At 43.9% G+C, this 17,401-nt stretch overlaps 1 protein-coding gene across 1 annotated transcript in view; it reads right to left on the bottom strand.

The window, feature by feature from the left end:
* Positions 1-17,401, bottom strand: part of stab2 (stabilin 2) — a 173,861-nt gene that overhangs the window by 54,802 nt on the left and 101,658 nt on the right. Inside the window, exons 40-49 of the mRNA XM_078567771.1 lie at positions 9,639-9,684; positions 9,446-9,522; positions 8,205-8,330; positions 6,727-6,800; positions 5,979-6,050; positions 5,753-5,872; positions 5,580-5,627; positions 3,743-3,826; positions 3,494-3,640; positions 552-692 (exon numbers count right to left, since the gene is read on the bottom strand). Of these exons, the coding sequence (XP_078423897.1) occupies positions 552-692; positions 3,494-3,640; positions 3,743-3,826; positions 5,580-5,627; positions 5,753-5,872; positions 5,979-6,050; positions 6,727-6,800; positions 8,205-8,330; positions 9,446-9,522; positions 9,639-9,684 (935 nt within the window). The remainder of the gene's footprint in view (positions 1-551; positions 693-3,493; positions 3,641-3,742; positions 3,827-5,579; positions 5,628-5,752; positions 5,873-5,978; positions 6,051-6,726; positions 6,801-8,204; positions 8,331-9,445; positions 9,523-9,638; positions 9,685-17,401) is intronic.

The raw sequence follows: 17,401 nt of genomic DNA, 5'->3' as shown, positions 1-17,401 counted from the left end.
TTTATACAGTTCCATCATTACATCCCTGCTTTTGTATTCTATACCTCATCCAGTAAAGGAAAGCATTCCATAGGCTTTCTTTATCACCTTATCCACCTGTCCTGCCACATTCAGGGACCTGTGGACACACACTCCAAGGTCTCTCACTTCCCCTACCCCTCTCAATATCCTTAACCTGGCCTTAACACCCACATCCCATCAAAGAATTGTAAAAATGAGCATCCATTTTCCTCATTAATAAGAAGCTGCTGAAAGGCTCAAAGCCTATTCCCAGGAACTCAGTGCATAAAACGGCTATGAAACATTTCAGACCAAGCCTGCCACGATTATTCAAATCCCACAAAAGCTTTCTAGAAACTGGTGTGGGCATAAAACCAGAAATCATGGCTTAGATTAATTCTCTCAAATAATCTTACTATTGATTTGTGAAGCAAAACGATCGCCATCATTTCTTCCTTCTGCGTTTGTGAGATAATATTCATTTCACAACCAGTCTCTAGGATTAACATGAATTTTAGCTTTCAATTAATTCCGAACATCGCAAGCCTTACGTATTGGAAGCCCGCTGCATCCTTCGGAATAATCTGCATCTTTTGGGGCGAGAGTAGCTTGTCTATGAAATGGACCACGCCATTGGCATTGATAATGTCGCTGTTTATTATCCTGGCTTCTTTGTTTAGATACAAGACATTCTGTCAATGAAAAGGCATGGAACCTATATTAAAATGCTGTCACATTATGAAAAAATAACACAGGATGCGTTTCAAAAATAACTTACATCAGCAGCTATCGTTAATAACTATGTCGGCAAGTTTTCACCTTCACAGCATCATTTGTTACCTAGTGGGAGGGATTGAATGCCTGTCACAGGTTTTAATACTCGCCTGGTTTTGATTCCAGTCAAGGGGTGGGCAATTCACGCTGGTCAATGCCTCCTCAGGTAGTGAAGGCAGAAACCTTCCCCATAGCAACAACACATCTTGTATTTATGTGGCGCCCTTGACAGACTAAACATCTCATATTACGAGGGGAATTGAATATAAATGTAGGGGGGTTATGCTTCAGTTGCACAGGACACTGGTGAGACCGCGTCTGGAGTACTGTGTACAGTATTGGTCTCCTTATTTAAGGAAGGATGTAAATGCGTTGGAAGTAGTTCAGAGAAGTTTTACCAGAGTAATACCTGGAATGGGTGGGTTGTCTTAAGAGGAAAGGTTGGGCAGGCTAGGCTCATAACTGCTGGAGTTTAGAAGAGTAAGAGGTGACTTGATTGAAACATATGAGACCCTGAGGGGTCTTGACAGGGTGGATGTGGGGAGGATGTTTCCTCTTGTGGGAGAATCGAGAACTAGGGGTCACTGTTTAAAAATAAGGGGTTGCCCATTTAAGACAGAGATGAGGAAAGGTTATTGGGGGTAGGTGGGAATGTGGGGCTGAGGTTACATTCAGATCAGCCATGATCTTATTGAATGACAGAGCAGGCTCGAGGGGCTGAGTGGCCTCCTCCTGCTCCTAATTTGTACGCTCGCAGGTTCAAGGCACTTCTCAGGAGGGTAATCGAATAAATCTGACACCGAGCCAAAGAAGGAGACAATAGTACAGATGACCAGAAGCTTGGTCAAAGAGGGAGGTTTTAAGCAGAGCCTTAAAAGTGGAGAAAGAGGTGGAGAGGCAGAGAGGTCCAGGGAGAGAGTTACACAGCTTAGGGCCTAGATAGCTGATGGCACGTCCTCCACTGACGGGATGCGGAAGTGGGGGTTCTATAAGGGACCAGAATTGGAGAAGTGCAGAGTTCTGGGAGGGTTGTAAGGCTGCTGGAGGTTACAGAGGTAGGGAGTGGGGTGAGGCCATGGATCCAGGATGTGAATTTTAAAATCAAAGTGTGGTGGAACCAGAATTAATGGGAAGTTTCTCTCGCTGGGAGGACGTATTAGGAAATTGGGCGTGTGTCCTCCATGATATTACATTAATTAAAGGCGGAACCGGTGCATAATAGAGAAGCACAGATCTACTTCTAAACACTGTACAAATCACATGCGCGCTACGATGTGTACAGTATACATAATCAATGTGTTTACATGTACAGTTAAATGCTTGCTGCTGTTCCAATATAAATGCTAATGCGTATTAAATTCCTTTGTGGCTTCTTCAAGACCGTGACTAACTCATGGTAGTGCCTGTAGTGCAAGAAAGAACTCATGTATAACTAGCACTCTCACCTTCTGAGAACCATCGTAAAGTGCTTCACAGACGATGGGTTAATTTTCAAGTGCCTGCCCTGTTGTTTTGTGAGCAGTTTCGCCACAAGCAGCACTGGGCTGAACGACCAGTCAATCTGTTTTGGGGCAGTTAATTGAGGGGTAAATGACGGCCGGCACACTAGGGGAACTGGCCCGCCTGGTGGCAGGCTGGCTGGAATTTGGAATGAGATAAACTTCCGGTGAATCGCCAGCCCTATTTTTGTGCGCTCCCAAATTCCACTAGAAGTGGAAATTGGCTCTTCTTGAAATCCCCCCTCTTCCCATCCAGACACCACTGGATGTTACCATTAGTTAGCATCCCCACTGGTTTCAATAGGCCCCAATGATATGTACACTTAGGGAGTCTCCACAGAGCTGTATAGTATGTCACAGGGCAATCAATTACAGAACATAACGTGGTTGTTCATCCTTTATATAGATGTTCATGAACCTGGGAGTTGCGATGTGATCAGAAGGGTGGTCAACCTCTTGCCCTACTTAAGGAGCCGCAGCTGTTGTAACTCTTTCGAGTTATCAACAGTCACAGATTGTAACTCTTTCGAGTACAATCACAGTTCTTGGTTTCCGGGAGTGGGACATGAACCCACAACCTTCTGGTTCAAAGGCGAGGGTGCTATGAACTGAGCCACAGCTGACACCTCCCGCAGCTGTTGTAGCTTGACAATAATTTTGAGTTTAGTAATGTCTTGACAGGCAGCACGAAACCAGGCTCTCCGCTTGTTTGTTTAGCGCTCCTTTGTCTATTAATTCTGTGGCGCTGCAACATTTCAAAATAAACGTGTCACTTATTTCCCTTAAATTAACGCATTGCGCAGATGAGCTGAGCTTGCAGGGTAATAATATTCAAAGAACCAAAGTGTCAGAGTGATTCCCTGTAAAAAAAGAAGCAGCTTTAACTTTGCGTTTCACACATTCTTAGGTTTGCTGCAGAAATGAAAAACAATGGGCTGAATTTTCAGGATGGCAGGGGCTTGGCCTCCTCCATGCGAAGAGTTAGCGGGGAACACATCCCCACCGACTCCAAGAGGCCCGCTGCCATTTTACGCTCTATTGAGTGTTGATTGGCATAAGGCATGACCTCCGCCCCTCAGCTGGAGGAACCCTCGCCCTCGAGGCTCTATAACTTTGCTGCTTTTTTCCCTTATCAGTTTAGGACTTTAAATATCAAGTAACATGGAGGTACAGGTGATGCCGTTCATTCCCCCAAGCATTACCGCAACCCGGGCTCTCACCTTTACATAGGAAAACTGTATGGTTTCTCCTTGGATGGTGGTGAGCGTTTTCATGGTGATTAGCTGATTGTACAGCACTTGGTTACACGCCACAATGTGATAACGGAGAACCTGGGCCATTTGTCCTTTGTCCGTCCAGTTTGATATCTAAACGTTGGAAGGGAACGAGGAGATTGAAGGCTCATGTCAAATGACTCAAACAGCCGTCCCTGGAAAATAGTGCAGCCTTGAAGGCGTGTTCACACTTACCCGAGCTTCGTTCTTAAAAGCCTCATTGCTCGGAACGAACACGGTAAAAGGGCCCGAACCACCGAACTCGGTGACATGATTAAGCTGTACGGGAAGAGAAAATAAATCATCCCAGTTTGAAAGAGTTCCTTCATTGTCATGACAACAGTGTGGGAGTGGCGGATGAACTAAACGTTAATTTCCAATTTGGAGGATCCATTTCATGTTTCAACTCAAGATGTATAACAAGTAGAAGAAGAATAACTCGGCCAAGACAGTCATGTATTAAGTGGTCAGGTGACCATATCAACAGGAGTGCCCAAGGTTTTTTTTTTTGTCTGTCAAAGGGCTGTATTTATATATACCATTGGGCTTTGGGGGCCACACTTAAAGACTTGGACTGGGATTTTCCAATGGGCTTTTGGCTGGCTGCCACATCCCCCCACGGGTGGTCCCGTCACAGTGGGGCCAGAAAATCCCGGCCTTCCTTTCCCCAGTTGGGCATTCAAGTGTGATTCTCGAGGAGCACTGGTTGCCCAGTCCTGATTCTTGAAGAAAGAAAGGCTTGCATTAATACAATGCCTCTCGTGTCCGCCAGACATCTCAAAAACTTCACAGCAAATGAAGCACTATTTTTCGAAGTTTCGCCGCTGTTGTGGCGCAGGGAACGTGGCAACCAATTTACACGCGGTAAGCTTCCCGCAAACCGCGATGTGACGATGGCCAGGTTATCTATTTTAGTGATGTCGATTGAGGAGTAAATAAGTCAGGTTTGCAGCCAGTCTGTGGTTTCCTGCTCAGCCCTGTCTGCTTAGGCCTCTCCTCAGCAGGAATGCCCAACGGGAGAATTGGCCACATGTACAAAGCTTAAATCGACATTCCCATTAATTTGCGTATACCCCAACTTGCAGATACCACCAGACCTTTTGTGTTCTATTTTACGCACCAGTGAGGCAAAAGCGCTAACGAACAGCCCCTTCCCAAACCTGCTGGTCAATAAAATTCAGACAGAACGAACCATTGAGTGAGAGACAGACGGGAAAAGAGGACTGAGTTGGCTGTGTCTCGTGGACTGAATCACTAAGGGTTGTGGGCTTCATGTAGCCCCGAGGTCTGAATCTTGGCCATGTCTCTTATACACCATAACCCAAAGTTGATCAGTGCTGGAGTGCATGCAGCTCCAACAATACTCAGGAAGCTTGACAACACCGAGGACACAGCAGGCTGCTTGATCAGCACCCCATCCACCACCTTAAACACTCCTTTATCCACAGGCCCAGAAGGAAAAAACAGTTCGGGCCAGTACTCTTTTTCTCCCAGTTTTTGCTGGTGTTCCATGTTAAGGTATACAAGACCAGTTCAGATCAGTATTCTTATTTCCCAGTTATTACAGTTTTTTTCCTGCTGGGTGTACACCCTTAAGTACGCTGTGGCATCCATTTTGTTTTGAAGAGCACAACAGGGTAAACCCAGTGGTTCTATGTTCTCACAATCCCATACTCAAAGGGTGTATGGGGCTTGGTATGCCAATGCTGAACTTGTTGTAGATTAATGGCTGACCCATGTTCCTTTTGAGTGTAGCAGCTTGCTGAGATTACAGGGCTGGCAAGTTTATCCTTATTTCAATGTCTTATCAGAGTTTGTTCGCGGTTCACAAGATGTGACTTGGCTTGTGGTGGTACTTTGTGCTTGCTGCATTGTAACATTTCCAAACATTTCCAAAACAGTTTGAATCATGATTCTGTTGATGGCTAGAATTTCACTCGTCAATATATTAATGCACCATGACATGTAGCTGGGCTTCAGTTATTGCCGTGAAAGGCCGGACAGAAAAGGTTGGTGATTTTTTTTTTCTTACCTGAAGGTGATAGAAGAAACGGGTAGTGGCTGAGTTCATCGTCATCTCCTGGAACGAAAGGGTGAAGGAAAATTCCTGAGTGACTAATCTGCGGAGAGCGCTGAACTGATCACAGCTGAAACGTGACTCTAACCGAAGCAATGACTGAATAACAAAGGCATCACTGAACACACCTTGTATATGGTACCTTTACAGGTAAGCCCATCGCCAATGTAACTCGGCAAACAGCTACACACTCGTTCGTTTGGTCCGGTGTGATTGCACTTCGCAAATTCACTGCAGCCCCCATTATCCTGCAGTGAAGTAAAAGGAAATAATTCACTCGTTCTGACTCAGCATCTGGGTAGTTAATAAGTCACGTTAAATGAGGATGTATTAAACAACCAGCATTGTACTCACCACTCGACAGGGATTAACTGGTTCGCAGGTCTTCCCATCACCCTGATAGCCAAGCAAACAGTTGCAAGCTGCCTAAAATCACCAATGAAAAATTGTAAAGTTAAGGCCAAAAGGTAATGTATTCTAGATCAAGGAATAGAGCAAAGACAGGAGAATACACCATTCAGTTCTGCTTCTTATTATTCTCAGGCACAATCCACGGATACAGAAGCTATTGCTCTTCGTTATCTACCTGAGCAAATTTAGAAAACCATGTTGGCCCTGTCCATTTCCTAATCTCAAACTGCATTGATTTTTAAAGAATATAAACAAGCTTCCAATATTCGGGATTTTAGCGTTTATTTATGTGCACAGTGCACCTCACGAGGTATGAAAACGAAAATGCAGTGGGACACAAACTTGCTGTCGGGGTTTCATCCCTGGTGATATGTTGATGTCAATGGGGGTAGCAGGGTTATGGGGGAGGGGTCAGTATTCCTAGGGTCAGTATTCCTAGGGTCATGAGTAGGAAAGAAAATATTCTGCCATAATTTCTGCTCTGGTTGGCTCTCTCTTCATTCCTGCTGATCGTTTGCTCGTGGGTAAGGTAACAGCAATGGGGATGGACATACACAACCAGAGTCTAACAAAATGACAGTGGACGTGTTGCCAGGGGTCTGAACAACACATGTTGAACCACACGCCAGTATGGGCTATGAGACAGATGAAATGAGCATGAATTGGAGTGTGGGGAATTCATCTTACTGACCTGGTTTGGCCCAGTTTGAGTGCATTCAGCATTTGTGTGACATCCTCCATTATTCTCTAGGCAAGGGTTGATTTCTTAAAAAACACAAAGAATTAAATGAAGCCTTTTATAAATTGACTTTGTTAGTATGAGTTTATTATCTTTAATTTTTATTCAGAAAACTTCATAACTATTATTTACACAGACAGAAAAAAACATTTTAAAAAAAAATTGTTCATGGAATGTGAATGTTACTGGCAAGACTAGCATTTATTTCACATCCCCAATTGCCCTTCAGAAGGTGAAGGTGAATCACCTTCTTAAAAACTGCAGACCATGTGGTGTAGGTAAACTCACAGTGCTGTTTGGGAAGGAGTTCCAGGAAATTAACCCAGTGACAGCGAAGGAACAGAGACATAGTTCCAAGTCAAGATGGTGTGCGACTTGGAGAGGAATTTGCAGGTGCTGGTGTTCCCCTGCATCTGCTACCCTTGTCCTTCTAGGTGCTAGAGGTTGCAGGTTTGGAAAATGATGTCGAAGGAGCCTTGGTGAGTTCCTGCAGTGCATCTTGTAGATGGTACACACTGCTGCTACTGTGTGTCGGTGGTGGAGGGAGTGAATGTCTGAGGTGGTGGATAGAGTGTTGATCAAGCAGGCTGCTTTGTCCTGGATGGTGTGGAGCTTCTTGAGTGCCATTGGAGCTGCACTCATCCAGGCAAGTGGAGAATATCCCATCACGCTCCTGACTTGTGCCTTGTGGATGGTTGACAGGCTCTGGGGAGTCAGGAGGTGAGTTACTCACTGCAGGATTCCTAGCCTCTGACCTGCTCTTCATACCACAGTGTTTATATGGCTGATCCAGTTCAGTTTCTGGTCAATGGTAACCCCCAAGATGTTGTATTCAGCCATGGTATTGTCATTGAAAATCAAAGGAATATAGTTAAATTATTTCTTGTTGGAAATGGTCATTGCCTGGCACTTGAGTGGTGCAAATGTCACTTCCACTTATTAGTCCAAGCCTGGATATTGTCCAGGTCTTACTGCATGCAAGCACAGACTACCTCAGTGTCTGAGGAGTCACAAATGGTCCTGAACATTGTGCAATCACCAATGAACATCCTGACTTTATGAAGAAGGGGAGGCCATTGATGAAGCAGCTGAAGATAGTTGGACCTAGGACACTACCCTGAGGAACTTCTGCTGCAATGTCCTGGGGCTGAGATGATTGGCCTCTAACAACTGCAACCATCTTCCTTTGTACTCGGTATGATTCCACCCGGTGGAGATCTTTCCTTCTCATTTCCATTGACTTAAATTTTGCTAGGGTTCCTGATGCCTCACTTGGTCAAATGCTGGCCTTGATGTCAAGAGGCAATCACTCTCGCCTCATCCCTTAAATTCAGCTCATTTGTCCATGTTTGGATCATGTTTGACCATATTTGAATTATGAAACATATTTGATGGGCAGCCATTTAAAAGAAAATATATATTGTTGTTACCAAGGCATACAAGTCCATCGCCACTGTATCCTGTTCGACAGACGCAATCTCTTTGCCCGGGGAGTGTTATTTTGCAGTCCGCATTTGGTGAGCAGCCTCCATTATCCATCTCACATGCATTCACAGCTGTGATAAACAGTACCGGCAAAGATCAGAATTATCATTGCATGCTAAAAGCGACATTAATAAAATACCCTCAACACCATTAGCTTCTGTTTGAAAGTGCAGGGCTCAAGTCAATTTCATAACTAAAAACCCACTCCGAACTCCAACAATGGATAAAGGAATTGCTTGATAGAGCCAGGCATTTAGTGGAGTTTATTCACAGAGTGCAATTCCATAATAGTTAACAATACTAGTTAATTATACCAGTGGATGACATTGCTCACAGTAAGTCAGGTGATAAATGGAAATGTCAGCTAGACCAAGCATAGCACAATATTCTGCTGTTAAGGGTCATTAAGTGAATGTCGGGTCAGTCAGAGTTCAATTGCTGTGTACTACAGAAACTTTACAGATTGGAAAGTGCCTCCAAATTTAAAGCTTCAGTGAAGGAAATGACCAAATTCATTTTTATTTAAGATCTGTAATCTGTAGAGTGGAACAATTTGAAGTGCAAAATTAGGAGAGTGAGTGTGTGCGAGATGCAAGTGTTTACAAGTGAACCACTCGTGATTCATAATTAAGTCAGGGGATGTGTTATTTTGTACAGGCAAGAACATGGTGCCATCCAGCACATTGTTCTCTGCACCAATGTAAGCAACGGTCCCTTTAAGGGTATAACCCCTAGTTGATATTAAGCAAATACTGGTGAATTAATTCAGAGGTTAATTGCTGCTCAGGCTGGAGGTCAGAACCTGTTTCTCTTTTTAGGAGTTTGAGTGAATTAACAGACTTGATGAAATAGAAATGCTAATACGATACATTGAGAATATACAGCAGAGAAAGAGGCTATTTGGCCCAATCAGTCCATGCCAGTATTTATTCACCTCCTCCCACCCCTCTTAATCTTATTCTGTCAACATACTGTATCCATCTATTCCTTTCGCCATTGTGTTATGCTTATCCCACTAAATGCATATGTTCTATGCACCCCAACCGCTTCTCATGACAGTGAGTTTCACATCCTAATGTAGCACTTCAAACGAAAAAAATCTACGAAATACAATAAGCGAAATAGTTGGCGTGCAGGGAAAAGTCCAAAGAGGTTCTGGAAGTAAGAGCTCGGTTATCAACCTTACCTTCACAGAACGTGCCGTTGCCTTTGAAGCCAGCCGCACATTTACAGAGTGGGCTGCCAGGTGTTTCAGCGATGCAGCTGTGCAAGAGGATTAAAGGTCAGAGTGTCAACGGTAAGTAAATTAGTGAACCAGGAATTTCGTTAATTTCGAAAGTTCTCTTTTACCAGAAAAAAACCGGAGAAAGGGCACGTACTTGGCACTTGAATGACAAGTGTTATTGCACTGGTTGTCAGTGATTTCTGAAAATAAAAGTCATAGGCAGACGGCAGATGTTAGTATTTCGACCTTTCCAATTCACACCATAAAAAGTCTTAGAAATCTTAATACAGCAAATAACAGGAAAATCTTAATACTATCAAACATCGATATCAGTATTGTTACTTCTGAGCCAACTGGTTCTGGGTTGAAGAAGTGCGGATTTACACACACAGCCTCGGCTGGCTTTACAGTAGAGTGCTGGAGGACAGCTGCATTGTCAAAAGTGCCATCCATCTTTCAGTCAAGGCATTAAACAGACCTGCCTGCAAAGACTCTGAGGGTGGAATTTTCCAGCACCCCCCCACCCCACCCCACCCCTCATGGCGGGGGCAGGCGAACCTTTGAAATCCCCGCTCATATCAGGCGGACCGGAAAGATCCAGCCGGAGCGAAGGGACGGGAGAATTCTGCCCTATGGCAGTGCTGGAAGACGAAAGACGTGGACTGACCAACATTCCTTGTCACTGACGTAAAACGGGCTTGTTTTTTTTTTGGTTGGGCCTTGCTGTGGATAAATTGACCGCCCATTGCTTCTACAACAGCACTTGCTACGTGTGAAAACGCAATTCGTTTTTTTTGCGGAGGTGCATTTGGATGTTCTGAGCATGTGATTAAAGTGCTATATAAATACAAGCAAATAGAGGGAGAGAAATCCCACCATATTTGGGTCTTTGTTGGTTTTCTTGGGTCGTTGAGCGTGGGGTTTATAAAAAGAAAGAACTTGAACTTGTATCGGGTTTTTTCCTGATTTCAGAGCACCTCAAAGCACGTTACAGCCGACCAGCCACTTTTTTGAGGGAATGTAGCGCTGTAACGGAAACTTGACGGTCAACCTGCACAAGTCCTGCACACACAGCAATATGATAATGACCAGATAATCCATTTCCAAATCTGAGCTGGAGGGGATAAATATTGCCCAGGCCTCCCGGGGTCAATTTCCCTGCTCGTCTTCAAAACTGTGCTGTGGAATCTTTTATATCCCCCTGAAAGGGCAGGCATGGCCTTGGTTTAACATCTCACAACCATAGGAACATATAGAAACAAAGGTAGGACCACTTAGTCCCTTGAGCCTCTTCTGCCATTCAATGAAACCATGGCTGGTCTGTGACCTAACTCCACATAGGCACTTTTGCCTCATATCCCTTAATACCTCTGGTTAACAAATCTTTAAAATGATTATTAATAGCATCAATTTGCACTTGTGGAAGAATGTTCCAAACCTCTGCCATCCTTTGTGCGCAGAAATGGTTCCTAACTTCACTCTTGAAAGGTCTGGCTGTAATTTTTAGACTCTGCTCCCTAGTCCTAGACTCCCCAACCAGTGAAAACATTTTTTTCTGTTATCCCACTTTAATATCTTGAACATATCCATCAAATCACCCCTTAACCTTCTAAATTACAGGAAATACAACTCAAGTTTGAGTAATTTCTTCTTGTAACTTAACCCTTAGAATCCAGGTAAGATTCAGGTAAATAAAGGCTGCGCTCCCTCTAAGGTGTGGTTCCCAGCATTGCTCACAGTACTCCAGGTGTGGTCTAACCAGTGCTTTGTATAATTGTAGCATAACTTCTACCCCCTTGTATTCTAGTCCTCTAGATATAAAGGCCAGCATTCTATCAGCCTTTCCGATTATTTCCTGTACCTGTTCATGACATTTTAATAACCTATGTATACGGACCCTGCTATGGCCAGGTGAGGAGGGGTGAGATGACTCCTCTATTTTCCCACTCTTCGTTTGACCGTAACAGGGTTTTTGTTTTAAAGAATTTAGAGAAGGTGTGCTTTGCCAATTCTGTAAGTGTCTCACTACTTACATGTCAAGGTTGTAGAGAATTATTCAGACAGGTTTTCTTAGGTTAAACAAAGAATGAGCTAAGTTTATTAAAACTATTCTCGAGCTAAAAAGAATATAAGAAAAAGGCAACATCATTCACACGGTCACACACATTCATCTGGGCCCACACACACACAAGCACAGACGGCAGAGTAAAAGGATAGGCTTATAAGGATTTTACAGTCTATGAAAGAAAAAAATGGAGTATACGGTGAGCTGCTCCTTGATTGGTCTCGATGTGGTGTTTTAACATTGTGGCTCTGTTTAGCTGTTCTCTTGGATGTAATCGTACAGAACAGATTCCCACATTTTAAAAGAACCGGGTTCATGGTCATTTTCTTCTCAGAACGGTCACTTTACAAACTGGGGGCAGTGCTTCTAGAGAGGGAGAGAAGGCACGCAGCTCCAACAGCCTGTTTTGGTACCTCTCTCCTGCTTGACAGAGGTCCCCTTGAAATACCTTGCCAGTTGTCTATTCCAGAGGGGGTTGGATAGTTCATGTCTGTTGCAGTTATTGTTTCAGAACAGAATCACGGAATTGTTATGGCGCTGAAGGAGGCCATTTGGCCCATCGTGTCCGCACCAGCTCTCTGAATGAGCATTGTGACTTAGTGCCACTGCCCTGTCTTTTCCCCATACCCTTGCACACTGTTTCTATTCAAATAATCATCTAATGCCCTCTTGAATACCTCGATTGAACATGCCTCCGCCACACTCCCATGCAGTGCATTCCAGACTCGAACCACTCGCTGTGTGAAAAAGTTTTTGCTTCTTTTGCAAATCACTTTAAATCTGTGCCCTCGCATTCTCAATCCTTTTACGAGTGGGAACAGTTTCTCCCTATTTACTCCCTATCTAGCCCCCTCATGATTTTGAACGCCTCTTTCAAATCTCCTCTTAGCTTTCTCCTCTCCAAGGAGAACAGACCCAATCTCTCCAATCTATCTTCATAACTGAAGTTTCTTATCGCTGGGACCATTCTTGTAAACCCTTCCTTCCTATAATGTGGTGCCCAGGACTGTACACAATACTCCAACAGAGGTCTTATATAAGCTCAGTCCAACCTCTCTGCTCTGGTACTTTATGCTCCAGTTAATAAAGCCCAGGATACTATATGCTTTATTAGCTGCCCTCTCCACCTGTCCTGTCACATTCAATAATCTATGCACATATACTCCTAAGGCCCTCTGCTCCTGCACCCCCTTAAGAATTGTACCCCTTATTTTATATTGTCTCTCCGTGTTCTTCCTGCCAAAATGAATCACCTCACACTTCTCCTCATTGAACTTCATCTGTCATCGATCTGCTCACTCCACCAACTTGTCTATGTCCTGTTGAAGTTCTACATTGTCCTCCTCACAGTTTACAATGCTTCCAAGTTTTGTATCATCCACAAACTTTGAAATTGTCCCCTGCACACCAGCATCATTAATATATATCAGGAAAAGGGAGGGTCTCAATACCGACCCCTGGGGAACTCCACTACAAACCTTCCTCCAGCCTGAAAAATATCCATTGACCATTACCCTCTGTTTCCTATTACTCAGCCAATTTTATATCCATGTTGCTATTGTTCCTTTTATCCCATGAGCTATAACTTTTCTCACAAGTTTGTTGTGTGGCCCTGTATCGAATGCTTTTTGAAAGTCCATGTACACCACATCAACAGCATTACCCTCATCAACCCCCTCTGTTACCTCTTCAAAAAGCTTCAGCAAGTTAGTTAAACATGATTTCCCTTTTAGAAATTCATGCTGGTTCTTCCTAATCAATCCACATTTTTCCGTGTAACTACTGATTCTATCCTGAATAACTGTTTCTAGAAGCTTCCCCACCATGAAGTTAAACTGACTGGTCTGTAATTTCTGGGCTTATCCTTATACCTTTTTTGAACAAGGGTGTAATGTTTGCAATTCTCCAGTCCTCTGGCACCTTCCCTAAGTCTAGGGAAGACTGAAAGATTATGGCCAGTGCCACTCCAATTTCCACTTTTTCTTCCTTCAATATCCTTAGATGCATTTCATCTGGTCCCAGTGCCTTGTCAACTTTAAGTGCCGACAGTTTATCCAACACTTCCTCCTTATCAATTTTGAACCCTTCTAGTGACAGAGTTTCCTCCTTTGTCACCATGGCCTGGGTAGCATCTACTTCTTTCGTAAAGAAAGATGCAAAGTATTCATTTAACACCTCAGCCATGCCCCCTGCCTCCATGTGTAAATTCCCTTTTTGGTCCCAAATCGGCCCTACTCTTCCTTTTACCACCCTCTTACAATTTGCGTGCCAATAGAAGACATTAGGATTCCCCTTTGTGTTGACTGCCAGTCTTTTCTCATGATCCCTCTTTGTTTCTCTTATTTGCTTTTTCACTTCCACTCTGAACCTTCTGTATTCCACTTGGTTCTCAATTGTATTTTCTACCTCACACCTGTCATAAGCACACTTTTTCTTCTTTATCTTAATTTCTATCTCCTTTTTCATTCAGGGAGCTCTGGATTTGTTTGCCCTACGTTTCCCTTTTGAGGGAATATACCTTGACTGTGCCCGAAACATTTCTTCTTTGAAGGTAGCCTCTTGTTCAGCTACAGTTTTTCCAGCCAGCCTTTGGTTCCAGTCTATCCGGCTCTGTTCTTGCCCCATTGAAGTCCGCTCTCCCCCACTTAATTATTCTTACTCCGGATTGCCTATTGTCCTTTTCTACTATCACCCTAAACCTTACAATACAATGATGACTGTCTCTTAAATGTTCCCCTACTGACACTTGATCTCCTTGGCCCACTTCATTTCTAAGGACCAGGCCCAACAGCGCATCCTTTCTTGTTGGACTGGACACACACTGCTGTAGAAAATTCTCCTGAACACAACCTAGGAACTCTTGCCCCTCTCCGCCCTTTACACTACCATTGTCCCAGTCTATATTCGGGTAGCTAAAGTCCCTCATTATAACTACTCTATAATGCTTGCATCTCTCTGTAATTTCCCTGCAAATTTGTTCCTCTACATCCTTCCCACTAGTTGGTGGTATATAGACTACACCGATCAATTTAATTGCACCCTTTTTTGTTCCTTAGCTCTAGCCAAATGATTATGTCCTTGAAGCCTCTGGGACATCCTCTTTCTCCAGCACGGCAATGCTCTCCTTAACCAATACCGCCACCCCTCCTCCTTTTCTTCCTTTCCTATCTTTTTTGAACACCTTGTCCCCAGGAATTTTTAACACCCAGTCCTGCCCTTTCTTGAGCCAGGTCTCTGTTATTGCCACAACATCATATTTCCATATGGTAATCTGCACTTGCAACTCCCCAATCTTATTTACTATACTCCGTGCATTCACATACATGCACAGTAACTCTGATTTAGACTTCATGGCTTTCTCCCTTACTCCGACTCCACCTATTAACTTACTATTCTCTATACTAGTGCTATCTGCCTCTCCCAGTATTTTGTGCACCCTGGTATTCCTCTCTAATACTCTCTCCCCATTCCCACACCCCTGCTGAGTTAGTTTAAAGCCCTCCCAACAGCACTAGCAAAACCCCCCGCAAGGAACTCAGTCCCAGCTCTGTTCAGGTGCAACCTGTCCAGCTTGTACAGGTGCTATCTCCCCCAGAGCCAGTCCCAGTGTCCCAGGAATCTAAAGCCCTCCCTCCTGCACCATCTTTCCAGCCATGCATTCATCTGCCTTTTCCTTCTATTCCTGTACTCACTGGCACATGGCACCGGGAGTAATCTGGAGATTACTACATTTGAGGTCCTGCTTGCTAATTTTTGACCTAGCTCCCAAAATTTTGATTGTAGGACCACATCCCCCTTCCTACCTAAGTCATTGGTACCAATGTGGGTGACAACCTCTAGCTGATTACCTTCCCTCAGAAGAATATCCTGCAGTTGCTCAATGACATCTTTAACCCTGGCACCAGGGAGGCAACATACCATCCTAGAGTCATGTCTACGGCCGATGAAATGTCTGTCTGTTCTAACTAATGAATCCCCTATCACTATTGCTCTTCCTTTCTTCTTCCTCCCCTCCTTTATAGCCGAGCCACTCATAGTACCACAAACTTGGTTCTGACTGCACTCCTCTGTGGAACCAACGCCTTCACCAGCTTCCAAAAATTGTGAGCAGGACCCCAGGAGACTCCTGCACCACCTGCCTAATTCTCTTGGACTGTCTGGCAGTCACCCATTCCCTTTCTGCCTCCAGGTTCCTAAGTTGTGGCGTGACCGCCTCTCTAAATGTGCTATCCATGTAGCCTTGCGGACGTGCCACAGTGACTCCAGCTGCTGTTCTAGCTCTGAAACCCCGAGCTCAAAGTTCTGCAACTAGCAGCACTTCCTGCACATGTGGTTGTCTAAGACTCCGGTAGCGTCCATGACTTCCCACATATTACAGGACACACATTCCACTCGGCTGAGCTGCCCTGCCAAGTCTTAACTTTATTTTACTTTGGTTTATTTACATTACTTTATTATACTGACCCTGACTTTCCCTTAATTCCAAGTATAGCTACTTTTAAAAAAAAATAGTGCGCTTTTCTAATTTACAGAAATTTAAAGACAGTCCCTAACAGCAGTTTCTTACCAGCCAACGAACCTACGGCTTTTCTGTGATGTTACTATTAGTTTTTTTCTCACTCTCTTTTCGAACTCAGCGTGGGTCGGTTCCAAGTAGCTGACTGGTTCCGTCACCTCTCTGACTCCCCAGGTAAGTGGTGTAGGCCTCAAACCTCGGTCCTGATTTATACTCTCCCACTCCAGGTTGCTTCCTCGCTCTGTCCGCCGCCTCTCCAACTCCCCGTTAAGTGGGAGAACAGGTGACTGAATCTTGATGTTTCATCTCAGAAACATTTGCAAAGTCTCAGTGTGTTGTGAGTAGTCAGGAGATGGGGTCTTTCACACTCCCCGGGGGCTGATTATCTGTCTTCATTATAACTTGGTGGAATGTGAAATTGTGTTTTCCAACAGCTCAGGCTGTCTGGGCTGTTTCTTTATAAAAAATTGTCTGTACAGAATTCCAGTTTAAAATTCAGCCAGTGAAAAAAAATCAGAAATCAGATCTTCAAAAAGTACATCCTCATGACAACCTCTAAGTCACTTTGGACCTCCACTGTTTCTCACTTTTCACCATTTAGAAAGTGCCTTGTTCTATCCCTTTTAGGTCCAAAGTGTTTGACCTCACATTTGCCTACATTGAAATGTACGTGTCACAGTTTTGCCCAGTCACTTAATCTATTATTATTAATTTTATGCTTCCATCTACACTGCTTGCAAAGCTGCATATCTTTGTGTCCTCGGCAAATTGGATATATGGCTTTCTATCCCATCATCTTAGTCGCTAATAACAGTTGAGGCCCCAACACAGGTTCTTGTAAGGCACCACGAGTCACATATTGGCAATTCGAGTACCTTCCCACTCGCTGTACTCTCTGTCTCCTGCTGCTCATCCAATTTCCTAACCTGATAAATAATTTGTCTTCAATTCCATGAACTCCAATTTTAGCTAATTTATGAGGGACATTCCTAAATGCCAACTCTTTATCCTGAGACTATGACCCGCACTTCTAGACTCTCCAGTCAGGGGAAACAATCTCTCAACGTCTCTCCTATCAAGCCCTCTAAGAATTTTATATATTTCAATGAGGTCACCTCTGCTTCTTCTAAACTCCGTAGCAAATAGACTCCTTCTACTCAATCTTTCCTCATATGATACCCCTATCATCCCAGGAAGCAATGTAGTTAATCCTTGTTCCACCCTTCTAAGGCAAGTATATCCTTTGTTAGGCAAGGAGACAAAAATTGTACATAGTACTCCAGGTCTGGACTCACCAAAGTCCTGTATAATTGCAGCAAGACTTCCTTACTCTAAT

This window comes from Cetorhinus maximus, chromosome 22, assembly GCF_964194155.1.
Source record: "Cetorhinus maximus chromosome 22, sCetMax3.hap1.1, whole genome shotgun sequence".
Taxonomy (NCBI): domain Eukaryota; kingdom Metazoa; phylum Chordata; class Chondrichthyes; order Lamniformes; family Cetorhinidae; genus Cetorhinus; species Cetorhinus maximus.
Note: the sequence above shows the minus strand (reverse complement) of the source record. Positions and strands in the feature narration are given on the sequence as shown.